The 21,193-nt window shown below is 43.3% G+C and overlaps 2 protein-coding genes across 2 annotated transcripts in view; both read left to right on the top strand.

Moving 5' to 3' along the window:
- Positions 1-21,193, top strand: part of NUP107 (nucleoporin 107) — a 165,039-nt gene that overhangs the window by 930 nt on the left and 142,916 nt on the right. The gene's annotated exons all lie outside the window — the stretch shown is intronic.
- The window catches only part of RAP1B (RAP1B, member of RAS oncogene family), a 119,948-nt gene that overhangs the window by 95,715 nt on the left and 3,040 nt on the right, over positions 1-21,193 (top strand). The window contains exons 3-7 of the mRNA XM_068276713.1: positions 4,463-4,531; positions 6,584-6,640; positions 10,783-10,923; positions 18,149-18,292; positions 20,001-20,116. Coding sequence (XP_068132814.1) covers positions 4,463-4,531; positions 6,584-6,640; positions 10,783-10,923; positions 18,149-18,292; positions 20,001-20,087 — 498 coding nt within the window. The 3' untranslated portion in view covers positions 20,088-20,116. The remainder of the gene's footprint in view (positions 1-4,462; positions 4,532-6,583; positions 6,641-10,782; positions 10,924-18,148; positions 18,293-20,000; positions 20,117-21,193) is intronic.

The following is a 21,193-nucleotide window of genomic DNA, read 5'->3' as shown; positions in this document are numbered from 1 at the left end:
AAAATACTAAACCTGGTGCATCTATAGTCCAGGGGTGTCTTGTAGATTTTCTACCCCCAATTTGTCCCCTTGGGCATCCTTCTCCTGTCCCCCTTGCTGTCCACCTCCTGCCCCCCCTTGTGGCCTCCTCTTGCCCCCCTTGTGGCTTCCTCCTTTCACCATTGTGTCCTTTTGTGCCCCCTTCTGGTCTACCCCTGCCCCGCTTGGTGTCCACCTCCTGTTTACCCTTGTGGCCTCATCCTGCCCCCTCCCCTTGTGGCCTCATCCTCCCCCTTGTGGCTTCCTCCTGTCACCATTGTGTTCTCCTACTGCCCCCACCCCCATTGTGGCCTCATCCTGCCCCCCTTTGTGGCTTTCTCCTGTCACCATTGTGTTCTCCTGCTGCCCCCACCCCCATTGTGGCCTAATCCTGCCCCCCTTTGTGGCTTCCTCCTGTCACCATTGTGTTCTCCTGCTGCCCCCACCCCCATTGTGGCCTCATCCTGCCCCCCTTTGTGGCTTCCTCCTGTTGCCATTGTGTCCTGCCCGTGTCCCTTTTTTTGGCCTACCCCATCCCCCTTGGTGTTCCCCTCCAGTCTCCCCTTGTGGCCTCCTCAAGTCCCCTTTTGTGGCTTTCCCCGGGCACAGTTGTTATCACTTACCTGACCTGATGCCCGCGGTGATCAGCAGCTGTTCCGGTATCCTTTGTGTCCCTGGCGTCCGCTCCGCAAAGTAATTACCGGTAAGTGGTGGCAGCAGCTGCGGGCATCCCTCACCTCATCCTCTGAGCCCGCGAGATCAGCCGCACATCTCTCTCTCTTTCCCTCAAGTGCCGGTACTTCCTGGTCGCGTCATTACAGATGCGACTAATGACGCGACCGGCACTTGAGGGAAAGAGAGACGTGCGGCTGATCTCGCGGGCTCAGAGGATGAGGTGAGGGATGCCCGCAGCTGCTGCCACCACTTACCGGTAATTACTTTGCGGAGCAGGCGCCAGGGACACAAAGGATACCGGAACAGCTGCTGATCACCGCGGGCATCAGGTCAGGTGAGTGATAACAACTGTGCCCGGGGAAAGCCACAAAAGGGGACTTGAGGAGGCCACAAGGGGAGACTAGAGGGGAACACCAAGGGGGATGGGGTAGGCCAAAAAAAGGGACACGGGCAGGACACAATGGCAACAGGAGGAAGCCACAAAGGGGGGCAGGATGAGGCCACAATGGGGGTGGGGGCAGCAGGAGAACACAATGGTGACAGGAGGAAGCCACAAAGGGGGGCAGGATTAGGCCACAATGGGGGTGGGGGCAGCAGGAGAACACAATGGTGACAGGAGAAAGCCACAAAGAGGGGCAGGATGAGGCCACAATGGGGGTGGGGGCAGTAGGAGAACACAATGGTGACAGGAGGAAGCCACAAGGGGGAGGATGAGGCCACAAGGGGAGGGGGCAGGATGAGGCCACAAGGGTAAACAGGAGGTGGACACCAAGCGGGGCAGGGGTAGACCAGAAGGGGGCACAAAAGGACACAATGGTGAAAGGAGGAAGCCACAAGGGGGGGCAAGAGGAGGCCACAAGGGGGGGCAGGAGGTGGACAGCAAGGGGGACAGGAGAAGGATGCCCAAGGGGACAAATTGGGGGGAGAAAATCTACAAGACACCCCTGGACTATAGATGCACCAGGTTTAGTATTTTTTTTCCCCTGGTTTTTGCCCTCTAAACCTAGGTGCGTCTTATAGTCCGGAGCGTCTTATATTTCGAAAAATACGGTAACTAATTTTGATTGGTTTATTTCATTTTTGTGGACTGAACACAGCTATTACTGTATATATACACATTTTTAATGACTATTATTTGAGAAATAGAACATTTTATCATATTTTCTATTTTAATTGCAGTTACAAATTCATTAGGAGTCGGTGCATTTTTTTCCCGGGATACTGAAAGGATACCGGAACAGCTGCTGATCACCGCGGGTTCCAAGGTTGAGGTGATGTATGTTCACTACTGCCACCGCCGCCTACTTTGCGGAGAAAGTGGGGACCACACACGCAGCAGTCACACTGGCTGCTCGAAGCTGATCGCACCAGTCACGCAGGTGACATTTTTGGGCAATTTTTTCTATTCTTTGGAATATAAGACGCACTGACCCCCCCCCCCCCCCCTCTTTTGGGGGAGAAAAAGTGCGTCTTATATTCCGAAAAATACGGTACTTGTGCTGCATCAATAAAGCAGTCCCTGTATTTTTAAAGTCAGATGTACATATCTGTGACTGTACAGTATATATGATGTGTACACAGGAATCTCTTATATATGTTACGGCCAGAACCCGAAGTTTTGCCAGAACTAGAAGTGGCCGGCCACTTCGGGTTCTGGCCGGCCAATGTGCGAACTGGCCGCTGCGCTGCGGCCAATGTGAGAAATGCAACAATTCCTGTAAGGTTAATGGGATGTTGTGGCCGCAGCGCAGCGGGCAAATGTATCACACATCTTTACTTTATTCAATGACATTAAGCCGACCGGCTTTTTCTCTGCCCCTCTCCCCCCCCCCCCCCCCCCCGCCTCTCTCTCCTCCCCCCGCCTCTCTCTCTTCTTCTCTTATGGGCAGCCGGGCGGGGACACGCGTGTCACTCCGGAGTCGTTCGTCGCGGCAGGGGAATCCTGCCGTTCTTGCAGAGCAGGTGCTGGCAGAAGCAATGTCTGCAGCCTCCCCGCTCTGCTCTCCTGCCGCGACGAACGACTCTCCTGGACACGCGTGTCCCCCGCCCGGCTGCCCATAAGAGAAGGAAGAGAGAGAGGCGAGGGGAGGAGAGAGAGGCGAGGGGAAGAGAGAAAGCGGGGAAAAAGCCGGTCGGTGATACATTTGCCCGCTGCGCTGCGGCCACAACATCCCATTAACTTTACAGGAATTGTTGCATTTCTCACATTGGCCGCAGCGCAGCGGCCAGTTCGCACATTGGCCGTTAGTTCTGGCCAAACTTCGGGTTCTGGCCGTAACATATATACTAAATAACGTCTATGCTGTAAGAATAAAGCCTGATGTGTAGCCGTGTCACGAATAGAGATGGTCAATGAGATGGAAATAATTCTACATTGATGCTGGTTTATGCAAATGTATGCACTCCCTTTGCTGATGAAATCAAATAATTTGATATGTTAACATTTGGTTTGGTGACTATGAATTAAAGAGTACCTGAGGCGAATTAAAAGAAAAGCTTTATACATACCTGGGGCTTCCTCCAGCCCCCTTCAGGCCATTCGGTCCCTCGCTGTCCTCCTCCGCCACCTGGATCTTCTGCTATGAGTCCAGGTAATTCAGCCAGTCAGAGCAGTCTGGCTACGTGCCACTTCCACAGCCACGAGCTTTCTGCACCTGCACAATAGTGCTGCGCAGGTGTAGTATGCTCCCGGCGGCGGAGTGTGTGCATGCGCACTACACCAGACTGGCTCAAGTACCTGGACTCCTAGCAGAAGATCTAGGTGGCGGAGGATGACAGCGAGGGACTGATTAGCCTGAATGGGGGCTGGAAGAAGCCCCAGGTATGTATAAAACTTTAATTTCATCTGTCTCAGGTTTACTTTGTTACACAGTAGAACTATACTCTACATATGCACTCCCCACAGAGCTGCAGGGAATTCACTGAGAATGTTGTGCACATTGAACACAGAGGTGTTGTCTATCACCCATAAACCTGGTTCAGATTGTGCATGAAGAATGTGTAATGGAGGAAGAATCTCCTCATTCCCCTGCAGAGTACCTGCACATCATTCTTACATGTACCCACAGTTACATTGCCTAGGGCCTGATCCATGTTCCAGATGTGTAATAGAGGAAGCATCTCCTCATTCCCCTGCAGAGTACCTGCACATCACTCTTACATGTACCCACAGTTACATTGCCTAGGGCAGGCATGGACAAACTTGGCCCTCCAGCTGTTACTGAACTACTAGTCCCACAATGCATTTGCCTTTGAGTCATGACTGTGGCTGTCAGACTCCTGCAATGCATTGTGGGACTTGTAGTTCCCTAGCAGCTGGAGGGCCAAGTTTGCCCATGCCTGGCCTAGGGCCTGATAGATGTTCTTTGTTCCGGTCTGTACCTTTTACAAGTACTCTTACCAAGGACTAGTTTTAGTCTAAAGGGAATAAATATAGTAGTCTACATATCCTTCTCACTTCAGTTGTCTTGTAAAATTCCTAAGCGTTGGCAGTTAAGAGACGAATTTCACGTTACATACTGTTAACAAAATTGTAATATGCAAATTAGAGTCGGTGGAATCCTAAACTGACGAGTCAGTTGGTGGATTTTTGGACCGACTCCACAGCCCTGGTGGTCTCCTAAACTGAGGATTTGGAGACGGATGATGACTCCAAAAACCGGGTATTTAGTCACACAGTTGTCACTAAAAAATGTATAATCTAGTGGTTGGTAGTTTATTTTACTAAACTGTGTCCAAATTGTAATTTTCTTTATTCCTAATCTTACAGACCGTCCAGTTTGTCCAAGGCATTTTTGTTGAAAAATATGACCCCACAATAGAAGATTCATACAGAAAGGTAAACTTTTTTTTTTATTTTTTATTTATTTTTTTTAAGCTGATTTCCAGTGTTGAAATAAAGACTTCCCTTGCCCTCACGCACAGAGAAACCATTTCCAATTAGAGAAAAAAAGTTTTATCTGTAGAGCTGCAAATCCCATGACCACAGGCTTTGCTGATCAGCTTTGATGTGAGTATGAATCCTTTCAGTAATTTCCAGATCTTTATTCGTCCAGGATACACAGAATATTTTTTAAGGGTCTTGTCCCTATCAGAGGGGTGATGGAAGCATGGGTCAGTGCCTGTCCCAGAAGGTGCTGTAGGAGTGAGTGATTGGCAGCCATGCCACACCGCCTCCCATAACACATTGCTAAATAATGGAAGTACTAACCATGCTGTCACCCAAAACTAAACGGTAATATGCAGAGTGTAGCTCCTGTGACTGACAGCGCTATAGCAAATAATGGTATAAATAATACGTTTTTTTATTTATTTATTTTTTTTTAGCAATGTTTAATCAGTTGTTTAGAGGCAGGAGGAAGTGTTCAGCTCCTACCTAACAAAAAACCTGGCAATTGATTTAAATGTAACAATTAGTTGCTAAGGTGGTTGTACATTGTATTGGGTTTTGTTGACAGTACCTTTCTATTCTCTGCAGCTTTTATTACCTTACACAGCTGCAAGTTAATGACTTGCACTAGAAAGAGTGGTGTAATGTCAAGACAGGTTATGTACCGTATATACAGAGGCATTTAGGACATGTCACCAGTCCACACTGATGTTACTGACCAATGGACTGGCTCTTAACTCCTAACAGTGGAATTCTCACAGCAGCAGTTCTTGGGGAATCCAGCATTTTGTGGCAAAATTTTTTAGCTACTGCTTACAGCCGTAATTAATCATGCAATGAATACTTTCTCTAGCATTGAATACGTATTAAATGAAGTACTGTACTGCATAGAAGTCTGGTAGTATTACCGGTAGTTCTTGTGAAACTCTTTTGATGATTTCATTAGGACTGCATAGGGCAAATAGATTCATGAAACAGAGCTGTCAGCAGTTCCTGCATAGTAGAGATGTGTACTTGTATAGCCCCCAGCTGTGGGAAGCAGGAATGATGCTTACACATGCTGATTGCTAGTGACATTTTCTGTGTCTTCAACAGAAGTATGATGAGCTGTTGCTGGACATCAGCAGGGCAGAGGAAGGTTTTATGTAAGACCTGCCTGTACCTAGTATGTGATGGACATCTTCAGAAACTTGGAGAGAATACACAGTACCTGATGTACAATGGCGCATATTATTTTTTTAACAATTTAAAATGTTAGCTTAAACTTAGCGGGATTAAACTTGCTAAACTGAAGTACCTACTTTTATGCCTGGTACACACAATGCAATTTCTTGTCAGATCTGTGGGTTGAATCGATCATTTCTGACTGGTCCGATCTAATTTCCAATCGATTTTCTGATCACTTCTGTACAAAATCGATCAGATCAAATCTGACAAATTATTGATTAGACCCGTCAATCTGACGGGAAATTGCATAGTGTGTACCAGGTATTTGGTACAGAAAAGAACACTTGAAAGTATTCCCTGTGTGTAAAAAGGTTTATCTTCAATGCAGAGAGCAGTACAAGTTTATACTGCTCTGTCAATCAGCAAATGTACTCCTCAGCAAATGTAGGGCTGGAACCCACTAAGGTGATTTTGGCAGCGTTTTGGGATTGCTGACTATCGCTGGCAATTTCCAAAAAGGCTTTGCCAATGAAAGTGGGCTGCAGCGATTCCTTGTGGGTTCCTAGCCGTAATGATTGCTGGATAGAATCTCTCTGCCTGTTTGCTATGTATTCTGAAGGGGAGTCATAACTATATGATTACTTCATTGTCATAGCTATGTATTACGAGATTATCTAATATTTAAGTTGTATATTTGTGTGCATCTGGGTGTATATCTTTTCAGTATTCTAAAATCTACAGTTATTTATTCTTTGCCCCTAATTGACCTGTTTGTGATTTGGCATTTTACCCAATTGTGTTCTTTACCGATGTGTATATTTATTTCTTTTGCAGCAAGTTGAAGTTGACAGTCAACAATGTATGCTCGAAATTCTAGACACTGCAGGAACGGTAAGGTTTTTTTTTTTTTTTTTTTTTTTTTTTTTTTTTTTTCTGTTTATTTGGTACCAAACGATATATATCTTTTCTCATGGTTCCTTGATTATAGTGCTCTTCATCCTGCTTCACAATCAAGTGAGTCACTGACTTGGAATAAGTATGCCGGTTAGTCCTTCTGACTTCAGTGACCACAGACCTGTCCCAGATCAGTGACTTGCCAAGTAGAGCAATGAGCAGCTTCAACCAGGGAATACAGCAGGTTTGAAGAAGCAGAACATCAGTGGAAAGCAGGACCTTTATTTTCTTTGATACAATTACATTTGGCCAAAGATTAGCATCACACACTCAGTGGTCCTCTGAGTTTTTAAGTTTCTATAATCTGAAAACGACCACACATCAGCCAATAAATCTGTTCCTGTCACCACATTCTGGGATACAAGTTAGCGGAAATTGATTTTTATTGGTTTTTTTTCACAAAGTGTCATTTTCCGCTAACTTGTGACAAAAAAATAAAATCTTCTATGAACTCACCGTACTACTAACGGAATACCTTGGGGTGTCTTCTTTCTAAAATGGGGTCATTTGTGGGGTTCCTATACTGTCCTGGCATTTTAGGGGCCCTAAACCGTGAGGAGTAGTCTTGAAACAAAATTTCTCAAAATGACCTGTGAAATCCTAAAGGTACTCATTGGACTTTGGGCCCCTTAGCGCAGTTAGGGTGCAAAAAAGTGCCACACATGTGGTATCGCCGTACTCAGGAGAAGTAGTATAATGTGTTTTGGGGTGTATTTTTACACATACCCATGCTGAGTGGGAGAAAGATCTCTGTAAATGGACAATTGTGTGTAAAAAAAATTAAAAAATTGTCCATTTACAGAGTTATTTCTCCCACCCGGCATGGGTATGTGTAAAAATACACCCCAAAACACATTATACTACTTCTCCTGAGTACGGCAATACCACATGTGTGGCACTTTTTTGCAGCCTAACTGCGCTAAGGGGCCCAAACTCCAATGAGCACCTTTAGGCTTTACATGGGTGCTTACAAATTAGCACCCCCCAAAATGCGAGGACAGTAAACACACCCCACAAATTACCCCATTTTGGAAAGTAGACACTTCAAGGTATTCAGAGAGGGGTATGGTGAGTCCGTGGCAGATTTCATTTTTTTTTGTCGCAAGTTAGAAGAAATGGAAACTTTTTTTTTTTTTTTGTCAGTGTTATTTTCCCCTTACTTATGACAAAAAATACCTTCTATGAACTCACTATGCCTCTCAGTGAATACTTTGGGATGTCTTCTTTCCAAAATGGGGTCATTTGGGGGGTATTTATACTATCCTGGAATTCTAGCCCCTCATGAAACATGACAGGGGGTCAGAAAAGTCATAGATGCTTGAAAATGGGAAAATTCACTTTTTGCACCATAGTTTGTAAACGCTAGAACTTTTACCCAAACCAATAAATATACACTGAATGGGTTTTTTTATATCCAAAACATGTTTGTCCACATTTTTCGCGCTGCATGTATACAGAAATTTTACTTTATTTGAAAAATGTCAGCACAGAAAGTTAAAAAAATCATTTTTTTGCCAAAATTCATGTTCATCTTTTTTGATGAATATAATAAAAAGTAAAAATCGCAGGAGCAATCAAATAGCACCAAAAGAAAGCTTTATTAGTGACAAGAAAAGGAGCCAAAATTCATTTAGGTGGTAGGTTGTATGAGCGAGCAATAAACCGTGAAAGCTGCAGTGGTCTGAATGGAAAAAAAGTGGCCGGTCCTTAAGGGGTAGAAAGCCCTAGGTCCTCAAGTGGTTAAAGAGAACCTGACCCGAAAATAAAGTCAAATTAACCATATACAGGTCATACTTGCCCCCTGTGTAGTCTACTCCTCAATCTTTTTCTACTCTCCTGCGTCCCACTTGTCCACTGCTATCAATGGATTTCTCCGTCCTCCATTTTTTTTTAACACAATTTTTTATTTTATTTTTTCACCAAGTTTAAACAAGGGGTTGAACATTTGTACAGGCCAAAAAGATAGATACAAATAACAGGTATGTATTGCATTTAGCTTCTCACATAGTAAACACTTATCTTTCGGACTGATAAACTTTGGGACAACATATCCCCTCCCCCCCCACCCCCCTATTCCTCCCACCCTCCCCCCACCTGTCATCTCTGAGGTTCCAATCTCGCTGATGAGCTTAACTTAAGAAGTCTCGAGCCTGCCCAGGGATCCCTGAAGTTGTTCCACAAGATACCATTTGGTGTAAATAAAGTGACCCATCAGTTCTCTTAGCTGGGTATCATTATGAGAGGTAAGTATATATTGACTCCATTTTTTGAAAAAACTTCTAGTCTTTTTGTCCTCATGAATAATGGCCTCCAACTTCGTCCTCCATTTTTAAAATGGCCATTACCCCATAACCGCTTCCTGGTCAGCACACTGTTAAACTGTAATATCACCCACTTAAGCCATATGGAAACATGGACATTACCTTGCACATTCAGTTGTAACTGACAGCTGCTGATATATAACTGACAGTAACTGGTATATTTCTAGGATCACTGTAAGAAAAAAATGGTGAGCTTCTGAGAGGAACTGACGGTGAATATGTAATCATTTGCAGCTAGGTCATGTGTTTAAATAATTTTCCTCGCTTCAGGTTCCCTTTAAGGCTGCCCGAAGACAACCAAAGTGATAATAGACCGCAGGTTGAAGAAGTTTAACGGGGAGCTGTGCAGGAACAACGTCCAGCACAGAGGAATGGGAAGGCTTTATAGTATCCAGAGCAATCTCTTTTCTTGGGTTTCTAACCTGAACTCCGTTGCCTCACTTCAGGTTCATTTTAACCTCCCTGGCGGTTTGATTCCCATGGCCTGAAGGCCGCGGGAGGGTTTTTTTAACCTTTTTTTTTTTCTTTTTTAGCATGTAGCTAACCCTCTGATGTGGCGAATCGGGGCGGCGGCGATTGTGAGTAACACGCAGCTAGCAAAGTGCTAGCTGCGTGTATAAAAAAAAATTATGCAGATCGGCCCAGCGGGGCCAGAGAAATCCTCCTGCGCGGCTTACCCCGTGTCCAGAACGAGGTTACCGCTAAGGAGGTTAAGCTAAGTGCTTGCTCCTTACCCATCTTTAGCCAAACTAGTTTAAAGTGAACATTAAGCCAGGAAAAAAAAAGTTTTACTCCACCTGGGGGCTTCTACCAGCCCCCTGCAGCAGTCCTGTGCCCTCGCAGCCACTCACTAATCCTCTGGTCCCCCGCTGCCAGCTAGTTTAGTTTTTGCCGACAGGCCGTCAGGACTAGCCACACGTAGCTCTTTCCGCATTCCCGACTGTAATTAGCGCTATTGCGGGCCGCAACGCATACAAAAATACGCGTTGCCACATATCTATGCGTTCGTAATGCGGCAACGCGTATTTTTGTATGCGTTGCGGCCCGCAATAGCGCTAATTACAGTCGGGAATGCGGAGAAAGCTACGCATGGCCAGTCCTGATGGGCCTGTTGGCAAAAACGAAACTAGCTGGCAGCGTGGGACCAGAGGATAAGTAAGTGGCTGCGAGGGCACAGGACTGCTGCAGGGGGCTGGTAAAAGCCCCAGGTGAGTAAAACTCATTTTTTTTTTCTGGCTTAAGTGTCTCTTTAAGTACATTCCAATATCTCAACAATGTCCTGTTGCTTTAACATAAGAAGTGTAGCTAAGCTATGCTATATCCTGTCACCGACGCAAATTCACTTCATTTGTGAAAATGTGACCGGGTCAGTTACAAATATTGATACATTGGAAATAAATTATTATAAATAATAGCAACACTTTTATAGTGCTTTTCTCCTTTCAGACTCAAAGTACTTGAGAACTTCAGCCACTAATTTTGCACTCAGTAGACCACCGCTGTTAGGAAATATTGCCCGATGACTCCTTACTGAATAGGTAACTGCAGCCAGGATCTGAACACTGTGCTCTTATTCCAAACCCCTATGGATTACTGACATCCTTACAGTAGTTTTGAATGGGGGTTTAGATGAATGCAAGTTTTCACTTGTGCCAGACGTAATAAATGAAAATGTTATTCTTAAATGCAAAGTGTTCTTTTGGTTGTCAGAGCAACATGCTTATTTTTAACCCTTGTCTGCTTTGTTTTTCTATACAGGAGCAGTTCACAGCGATGCGGGATCTGTACATGAAAAATGGACAAGGCTTTGCATTAGTGTACTCCATAACTGCTCAGTCTACATTTAATGACTTACAGGACCTACGAGAACAGATCTTACGAGTAAAAGACACTGATGATGTAAGCTATCTTCCCCCCCCCCCAACCCTTACTTTTACCCCTTCCAAACAAAACATGGCATGTGGCTCAACCTGAAACTTAGTTGCATATAGATATTTCCCTCTCCTCTTCTTCATGAATTGTTTCCAGGTCCTAAATGTCAGAGAGGTTAGCTGTACGCACACTAGATTTTCATCTGAGACCACCACAAACTGCTACCTTGGATGAAGTCCTTGCAACGTTTGTACGAGTCTTTAGGTTTTCTTTTACAAGTTCCGTTGTAAGATAATCATTCCTTCAGCGCCATGGCTCTGTAATTTTTTTTACAATTCTGTTTTATCAGTCATGTGGAAAATGAATTCAATGTACTTTTGACACAGTTGTAAAGTGCTTACAACAATATATCCGAGCTTTACAGGTCAAATAAGTTAGATGCTTAAACGAAAGCTTTGCAATACTTTCATTGGCAGCATTATTTTCTTGCTTGCTGTGCATACTTTTTTATTCATATCTCTAGGAATAGAAAATGAATGCTGTCACGTAGCTTATTTCAATTTATCTGATGTAGACGCAGTCAGGAGTATTGCTTGTGACCTATTTGACAAGGAATTGGCTTGTCTGATAAGTCTGCATTCATTACTGCCGTTGGAATTTGATGTAAATACGAATTGCATCTTGAGTGAAATGGACTAACTTCATCTTCATGCTTTTCCATTAGACTAAGTTTTTACTCCAATGCTTTTACAACTACTGTCTTCTGATTCCATTTTCACCAAACCTGAACTAAGTGGGGATGTCCAAATGTTCCAGGTTTAGAGGGCAGTGCTATAATGCTTAGTGCCATTTATCTTGAAATATTCATGCTTATTGACATTTTAAAATGGCATATGTTATGGAAAGGGGCATGCCAGGCAAAACACTACATCCTGAGTTATTAAACAGTAGTCCAAGTGCTCACATAGACAACCGTAATCTCAGGTTCTATAAAAATAGAAGGAAAAAAGTTTAATTAAAACTTTTTGAAAGGGTCCCAGATCCAATCTGTCAGAAGATGGCAGACCCAGCGTACTCCAGTATATAACCAGTGGAGTGCTCCATTGCTAACTGTGTATTCTTAGGGCAAAGTCTTTTATTAATGGGTTAACCAGCGCTCATTCTTCCACACTCCCAATGCATCAACAACTTTCAAAAGTAGAGGATCTACCCTTTTATTTTTGAACGCACCGGATCCTGCAGATAAAACTGGCCCGTCTGCGCCTGTGGAATGTAGGCCACTCCTCGCTTCTCTTGCAACACTGCTGGGCTTATCTTCCAAGTGTCTGGATTCGTGGGGTCCCTCCAATCAATAAAAAAAACTCCATCATAGAATTAAAGTGCTGATTGCTTTTGTTAAAAATGTATAAAAAGTTCAAAAGCCAAGCGAACAATGTTCCATCCAGGACCAACGGCTAGAAAGCAGCTCAGCTTGCAGAATGCTTGCTTATGGTGCCCATGCATGGTACAATTTTTTTCATCTTTTTTCAGTTAGATAATTTTGATTATTCTGTTCGATCTAATATAAAGATTTTTCCAACATGTCCGACGGGATTTTATTGGAAAAACGAGAATCGCTTGTTTTTCTTGATTGAAAAAAAAAAATTTTCAACTTTCATCCGATCGTTTTGGTCGAATTAACGGAAAAAAACAACAGTTTTTATTGTACCACGTATGGGCACCTTTACACATTGGCACTAACAGCAGATCACATGCAGTTCACCAGTAAGCAGCTCTCACTACCAACTAGCTGGATCAATACACCTCTCAGCATGTATAGACATTGCCACATCCAGCCAATGTCCACGCTCACCATATCACTCCAAAGCTCCTCTCAATGCATTTCATTGTCCTAACTCGTCAGGTGCTATGGAGTGGCGGAAAGGATGTGTTAAAGCTAAACGGCTCATTACTATACTTGTGGGCAGCGATCTGCCCTACGAATGGGTATAACCTATGAAATCCTCATAAACTGCTCTTATAGGATTGTACACTGTAAAAAACACCACATATAGGAAAGGACTTTTATAACATGCATTAACTTTAAAAGTTTAGTATGATCTTACAGAAATCACAACGGTATATTGCAGTCAAAAATATTATTAAACTTTATTCATTCTAAAACATAGAAAAGTGGTGTTTTTGTTTTTTCTCCTATAAAAGACAATGAGTTATTTTGCCTAAATTTGCAGACTTGGTATATTACTGACTATATATGTCATACAAGATGAATTTAGCTTGAGAGTTTTAGCAATTTTAGGCAATGACACTAGTCTGTTTGACATGAGCTGCCCTTCACCTGGCCTTTGCAAAGTCTCCTCACCTAATATTGCTAAAACGCCCAGTGAGTCATGAAATAAAGGGCGGATCCCCCACACAAGTTGTTGTGTTGGGGTGTGGTCAAATGAGCGCTTGTTGACCCATTAATAAAAGTAATTACATTCTGAGTTTTTAACTCTAAAGCTATTTACCTGTACCTGCGCTTACTGTATATGCATTGTTGAGACGATAAGGGCCTGTTCATATAAGGTCAGCAGGTGAGTGGTGTAGTCACCACTTGCCAACAACCTTGGAACCATGAGGTGATTTTAGAGACCCTTTTAGATTACTTGAATAAAACCAATCCATTCACATCTACCCAGTGCTAGATCAACCTACAAGTTGCTACATAAGCGTAATGAAATATGCCTGGATGTTAGACTCTCAATATTTGTCCACAACATTTGCTCTGGTGAGTGTGCTGGGGTTATAAATATAATGCAAAAAAAGGGGGAGAGGACAGAATCCCCTTACAAAGTGGCTGAATGGAGTAATGGTTGAGGGCTCTGCCTCTGACGCAGGAGACCAGGGTTCGAATCTCGGCTCTGCCTGTTCAGTAAACCAGCACCTATTCTGTAGGAGACCTTAGGCAAGTCTCCCTAACACTGCTACTGCCTATAGAGCGCGTCCTAGTGGCTGCAGCTCTGGCGCTTTGAGTCCGCCAGGAGAAAAGCGCGATATAAGTGTTCTGTGTTTGTTACAAAAGCACCACTCAAGACACAAAAATCTCAATGTAGAACAATCATAACTTTATTTCATAGATATTCGAGAAAAATCATAACTTTATTTCATGTTAGTGCAGAGCATTGATCAGTGCCTCTCACTGTTTCTTGTGGGGGAAATGTGCATGAACATTTGAGTTTATAGATTTGTGTACAGGAAGTGCTCTTGTTAGTGGTTTCATTCTCTTGCATCACTGAATGTGAAATTTAACACGTTTTTAAGAAAAAAAGCTGTTAGAGTTCCTGGTTTATAAGATCTGGCTTGCTAAACTTTATTTTTCTGAAAGAGTCTGGTAGCCAAGGCTTGTCAAAAATTATACTAGTTCCTTAACCTTTTTTGTTTTCTATAAGGTCTCATTCAGGGACTGTTAAAGCCTCTGTGCCAGCCAAGGAGTGCCTTCTGCCTGCAATTCCATGAAGCTGAAAGAGTTTTTGTAACCTTACTAGTGTTAGCATTTCACGCAGTGCAGTTACTGAGCAGCAAGAATCCATCTCATGTCACATCTGCATGCAGCTGCAGCAAAGCTCAAATGTGACACCAAGACAGTTGCCTCTCGACTAGCCATACAGAGTGCTGCCCAGAGGCTGTATGGGAGCAGCTGTAAGGCCTTCCGATTCCCATAGCAAAGTGGCCTAACTGTGGTTAACGAAGTTTGGCTTTAAAAATTTCCAGTCAAAAACTTGTCCTCAGAGGGAAAACGTTATTGTTCCAGATCAGATTCCATTGGCATCTACCTCCAGTATAGCAAGTTGGGACAGAATTGCACTAGTCCACAAGGACAGTACAAAAAGTGCAAACAGTTCTCAACACCCCTAATACCGAACTTGTTTCACCCTTTGAGGGCATTGTCAGAGGACCGCCATATTTCAGAATTGTGCATAAACAATAAATGGCTGAAGCATCACCCCACCACAAAAGTGGACCATCACCAGAGCAACACACATTCAGTGACTGTCTTTACTTTTGTGGTGGGAGGATGCTTTAGCTATTGTTTATGCAATATTGTTTATGCAATATTGTACATTCTGATGAAGTCCTGCTCAAAGGGCAAACATGTTAGATATTAGAGGTATTTGTTGAGCACTTTTTGCACCCACGCTGTTCTTGTGGATTAGTACAGTTGTGTCCCAACTATCTATCTGGAGGTACCGTAGATGCCAGGAGAATCTGATCTGGACGCTCATAGTAAATTTTAGGGCTGTTTAACAGGAGTGCTTTAAGAGCTTTTCTGATCGCCAGCGCTTTCCGGTGCTTTGAAAAGAACTTGGACATAAGTTCTATGAAATTCTATGGGCTTTTTCACACCAAATCACTGTAAAATCGCGCCAAAATAATTTCAGAAAGGCTGGTGCTTTTTGGTGTGAAACGGCTAGAGAGTGTAGCACCAGTTTTATCACACATTACATTTAGCTGAGGTTCTTTACAGGAAGTGATATATATTTTGGCTAACTTAGTCATTTTAATGCAGACCAAATAAAGGTTATGTTTTATTGGTACCAAAAGGGCTTTTCCTCTGGGAGCAAGTGTTTGACTGGCTATTTGTTCTTGTACCCTCTTTAAAGAGTAACTGTTAGCCCAAAAAAATCTAATTTAAATCTCTATTGCAATGTGTTAAATAGTTTGTAAGGGAGCCAAAAAGGCAATGCTGAAGTTAAAAAGCAATCTAATTTTTTTACTGTGTGACTATCATTCAGCCTTTTCCCCCAGCTCCTAAGGAGGACGCAAGGCCGCATAACAGATACTGCAGAGCATGCCCATGTCTGCCCGACCCCCCCCCCTCTCCCCCGCAGGACCAGGTGCCGATGTCTGCCCGACCCCCTCTCCCCCCTCCCCCCCCAGGACCAGGTGCCGATGTCTTTCCGCGCCCCCCCCCCATGAGCTGATGTCTGTCCGACCCCCCCCCCCCCAGGACCAGGTGCCGATATCTTCTCACATCTACACACTTCCAGCGCCGCCACCGCAAGTTTGCCCTGTCGCCGTGCATCTCTCTCTCTCCTGCTCGTGATTCTCTCACATGTGACTCGGCTGAGCTGCGGTGGCGGCGCTGGAAGTGTGTAGATGTACTCCGCTCCCGCTTTCTCTCCCTGTCAGCTTTTTGGGGTGAGAAGATATCGGCACCTGGTCCTGGGGGGTCGGACAGACATCGGCTCTTGAGGGAGGGGGCGCGCGTTGGGGGGGGAGCGGAAAGACATCGGCACCTGGTCCTGGGGGGAGAGAGGGGGTCGGGCAGACATCGGCACCTGGTCCTGGGGGGGAGAGGGGGGTCGGGCAGACATGGGCATGCTCTGCAGTATCTGTTATGCGGCCTTGCGTCCTCAAGAGCTGGGGGAAAAGGCTGAATGATAGTCGCACAGTAAAAAAATTAGATTGCTTTTTAACTTCAGCATTGCCTTTTTGGCTCCCTTACAAACTATTTAACACATTGCAATAGAGATTTAAATTTTATTTTTTTGGGCTAACAGTTACTCTTTAAGAGTGGTTTATTCATTTTCTTACCATTTCTATCTGATGCACTGCCATTTTACTTCCATATACCTTTGTCTACTACTGCAGGACAATGTTCATTGTTCAACTTTTGTTTTGGCTTCTTGTCAAAGCAATATAATCCTGGCGGATAAATCACTGAGATTGAAGTATTCTATGAAGACAAAGTAATAGCCTTATGCACAATATAATTTAAATAAAAGAAAAAAACACAAACGCTAAAATACTCAACTTATAAAATAAGCCTGGATGTCCTTTTAGATGACTGTAGGTATGATCAGGTTTGATTATCGCTGATTTTCTGGTTAGCTTCCTGGGACATGCATGAACTGTTATTGCCTTTGGTAATAACAGTTCAGAAAGTACCTACAGATGAATGCAGTAATGGTCAATAGGGATGGTCCATGAGATGCAAATCAGTTAATTTAGGACTATGCACATTTATGCAGCTTCAAAAACCAAATTCAGTTGGTCCATTTTACTGCTGATGTGGCAAGGCCGTATAGTATACAGCCTTACTACCACCACCTTGTTAGCAATCCCCTATTGCTTAACTATATTAAAGAGAACCAGAGATGAAGCACCCTCTTGTATTTTACCTTATAAATCAGTGGGAACATGACAGTAAACACCTAATCTGCCCTTTGTTTCATTGTTCTCTGTGTAATCTGACTGTTATCACCTCTGATAAGAATCCCCCACTGAGAAGTCAGGCTGCTCCGTCTAGCTTTGCTACAGAAAGATTATAGCTAAGTCTGTCTTCTGTGGTGTTATTTCAAGCCCAAGCCTACCCCCTTGTGGCTTTGCTATAATGACTCAGCAATAATCATTCCCAGCAAAGCCAGATTTAATTGCTCAGTCTGGGATTCTTGTGACTGCTGATAACAGACACTTTTAGCAGACACTTTTAGCAGTGAGGATGAAACAGAGAGCATGGTAAGTGTTTTCTCTAATGTTCTCTAATGTTCTTACTGATATACATGGTAAAATACACAAGGGTGCTTCGTCTCTGGTTCCCTTTAAAGAGGCACTTAAGCCAACCTTTTTTTTTAAACCTGACAGTGTGCACAGCAGAGGAGCCAGATAAGAGTCTTACCGCAGTGTTTGTTTTCTTATCTGGTCCTCTGTTTCCCATAAATCCGCCCTGACAGCCAGCCCTGTCGGCGCCTGACGGCGAATGACCCAGGATAGTAAACACATAAATCATTCCTTCCTCGCTGGGTCCTTCTGCCGCCGGCGCCGCTGCCTGTACTGAGCTGTGCGAGTGCCTGAACATTGGAAGCGTGCGCGCGTGTGCACGGCGCGCGGGGGGGGGGGGGGCGCGTGCACGGCGCGATTTGCATTGCATAGAAGCAGTGCATGAGCGAGCGTAGCTAGGAGGCAGAAGATGTAGGAAGCTAACAAGCGCTGGCTGACCCGGAAATAGTTCCGGCCAGCAGCGCCATTTTGAATAAATTATAATTAATCACCTTGCCGGTAACAACGTAACTAAAGGCTCCAGAGCGGCGCTACACAAGCGAAATTGCAGGGCTGGGAAAGAAGATTAAGGTAATATCTTCATTTTGAAAAACGATCCTGGCTTAAGGTTCACTTTAAGTATGCTTTCGCAAATGATTTACCTGTGCATACGATTTTATACTACATGCATAAGAATAATCCATTTTAATTCCAATTTTGTTTTGATTAGGTGCCAATGATTCTTGTTGGGAACAAGTGTGACTTGGAAGATGAGAGGGTTGTGGGTAAAGAACAGGGACAAAATCTAGCAAGACAGTGGAACAACTGTGCATTCCTGGAGTCCTCTGCCAAGTCCAAGATTAATGTCAACGAGGTAAAGTTGTAAAAGGTTTTACAAACCTAAAGAGACTAACAAATAAATGATGGTAGAGAATGAGTTCCAGTGAATATTGAATTGAATAAGATGGGAAAAAATGGTGTATGGGCATATTAAAGCAGATCCGAGATGAAAAACGAACCATAACAAGTAACTTGTCTATATATCTTATCTAAACTACTACACAGAGGCAGGCTTATCTGTATCTTGATCACTAAACCTGTGAAAAAAACCTAATCCCCCCTCCTCCCCTCTGCCTCTGAAATCAATGGCTAGTAACACCTCCTCCTCCTGCCCAGACTGGGCTCCCATGAGTCCCATGAGCCCTTGCTACTGCCAAGGCTCTCTGAAAACCTGTGGGCGTGGCTTATTTAGTTTATAGGGAATTATAGTATTAAAACAAAGTGGCCAAAGGAAAAGTTGAAGGGTGCTACTCTCTCTCCCTATACTTCTGCACCTACCAGCTGCTTAGTTCTCAGGGTGTGGGGTGTCCCCTTAGCCCCCACCAAGTGTCAACAATAAAAAAGAAAAAACAGCGCTTGTATCTAAATTTCTATATGCGTGTATTTTTTATTTTTATCTAAAAAATTTTTTTTGTATATTTCAAATAGGAAGGTGGTGATTTTTCTGAGAAATTTTTGAGAAATTTCATGTAGTTTTTATGATTTATAGTTCTTATTTTTCACTTCCTATTTGAAATATACAAAAAAAAAATTTCTATAAAAATTAATAAAAAAAAACAAATTTGGCTTGAGGAATGCTCTACAAACAATAGGAAAGGAACACAATTATGCAATGAGTAAAAGTTCACCTCGGATCCACTTTAAGGGAAAAGGGTGAAAGTTAAGGGGCAAAGAGCCCTCTTTAGTTTGTGGAGAAGGGGGATTTAGCTACATACACACGTTCCACAAAGTGCATGACCATCACTACAACAAACCATTTAAGTGACTTGTATTTTCGGTGCACCAGCCAACTGAACAACCAACTTATTTACGTACTGCGTTCGCAAGCGAAACGATGGACTGCACAGCATGACCGCATTAAAAAAAAAACAGTATGTAGTTCAAATGACATTGCGCACACACGTGGCCAACTGCATGATATCAGCCCAACAGTCATATGATTTGATCTACTGGATGGATTGGGCAAACCGCCTGTTATAAGTAGATCGTCTAGTCGTTTGCCAAGCGTACACATGCCTGATTGTTGTCCAACAGACCGAAATCCAATAATGATCAGGAGGTTTGTTTGAGCATGTTTACAGGCCTTTAAATAGAACTACAGCCTAGTATTCACATACAGTACAAATTGGCCACTAACTCCTGCAATCAGATACAACAAGCATCAAGGGTTCTTGTGGTAAAAGCAGTGGTAAAAGCAGTTTTCAGTTATTTCATTAATTTTAACAAATGTTTATATACTCTTTTATCTTGGCCACTAAATGCGCCATACAACTAGTGATAGTGTAATTTTTTTAAAATTCTGGTACACACTTGGCATGAATTTTCCAATTAAGTGGTAAACCTGAGTGCAAGCAACAAGTGACTTGGATGGCTGGGGGATAATTGATGGGTCTCCTGGAAGGATGACATTTCTTGCTTGTTTTGTGCAGCCAATACATTACAGCTGAATTAAACTGCTGCTAACAAGTTATGATGCCTTTATTATTTTCAGTTTTCTGTCTAAACTTTGTTTTCCTTTCCAGATTTTTTATGACCTTGTGCGACAGATTAACAGAAAAACTCCTGTACCGGGCAAGCCACGCAAAAAGTCAACATGCCAGCTGCTTTAATACACAGATGTGCTGTAGCTCTGAGCCAGGTATTTTTTTTTTCCTTCACATAATGAAAAAAGACCACTGTAAAGGTGACCATACATATAGCGATTTGGCTGTACGATGGACTATTTGATAATTTTATAGAATTGAGAGGGAATAGTGTGTTCCAGTATGCCCAATCTATGGAAAGTCACTGATACCATGTCGAATTGACCAGCTTAGTCAATTGTGCAGGAACAACTCACCTGATTTAAATGCTAGTTATGGAGCTGTGATTCAGAAAGTGATGATGTCAAACAATTTCCTCAACTGCGAGGCAAGCAGAGATATTGAAAAGAAAGCTAAAAATGGTACTTTCCACAGCTGTTAGGTATATGGTCTCAGACAAAACAAAACACATATATCAGTAGCTAAATATTGGCTTTACTTTCATTACATATGCATTTCACTGTCCACGTTTGGATTTCACAGAATTTTTATATAGGATTTGCAGAGAATGATGCTCATGGCAGGTTCCATGTTTGTCTGTCTCCTATGAAGCCAATTGTGATGTCATATCCTCCCTGCTTCCTGATGATTCCACTCACAAAAAAATATCCTAATGGACAACACTACTGTGCAGTGAATATTAATTAGCCATGTGGCTAGGAACAATAGCTGACTCATGCAGTATACTCTAACAGAACATGTGCCCTGTGATTTTTCAGTGCTATGAGTTTAGGCTGCTGCTGTTAGAAGCTGCTGTAACATGAGCCTGTAACTTCTCAGTGAAAGCGGCCTTACGGCTTGATAGGAAAATGAAGGGGATGACCCAAGATAGTGCACTGGGGAGAAGCAGCCCCAGAATGCTTTGCAGTATCTGTTATGCGTCCTGCCGGCCTCCTTACAGAGCTTGGGAATAACCGCCTTGCTGTTCAGCACACATCACAGTAAGAGAGATTTTTAACTTCAGTATTGCCTTTTTGGCTACCTTCTAAACTGTTTAACACAGGAGAATAGAGGTTTAAATTAGCTTTTGCAGCCTGACAGTTACTCTTCAAAGAGACTATTAAATCTAAAATCCACATTGCACATATACTGTTAGCATAAAAAGTTAGAATTACCTGCCAGGTCTCTTCTGT

The sequence above is a fragment of the Hyperolius riggenbachi genome, chromosome 3 (assembly GCF_040937935.1).
Source record: "Hyperolius riggenbachi isolate aHypRig1 chromosome 3, aHypRig1.pri, whole genome shotgun sequence".
NCBI lineage: Eukaryota > Metazoa > Chordata > Amphibia > Anura > Hyperoliidae > Hyperolius > Hyperolius riggenbachi.
This window is presented reverse-complemented; position numbering and strand designations above follow the sequence as displayed.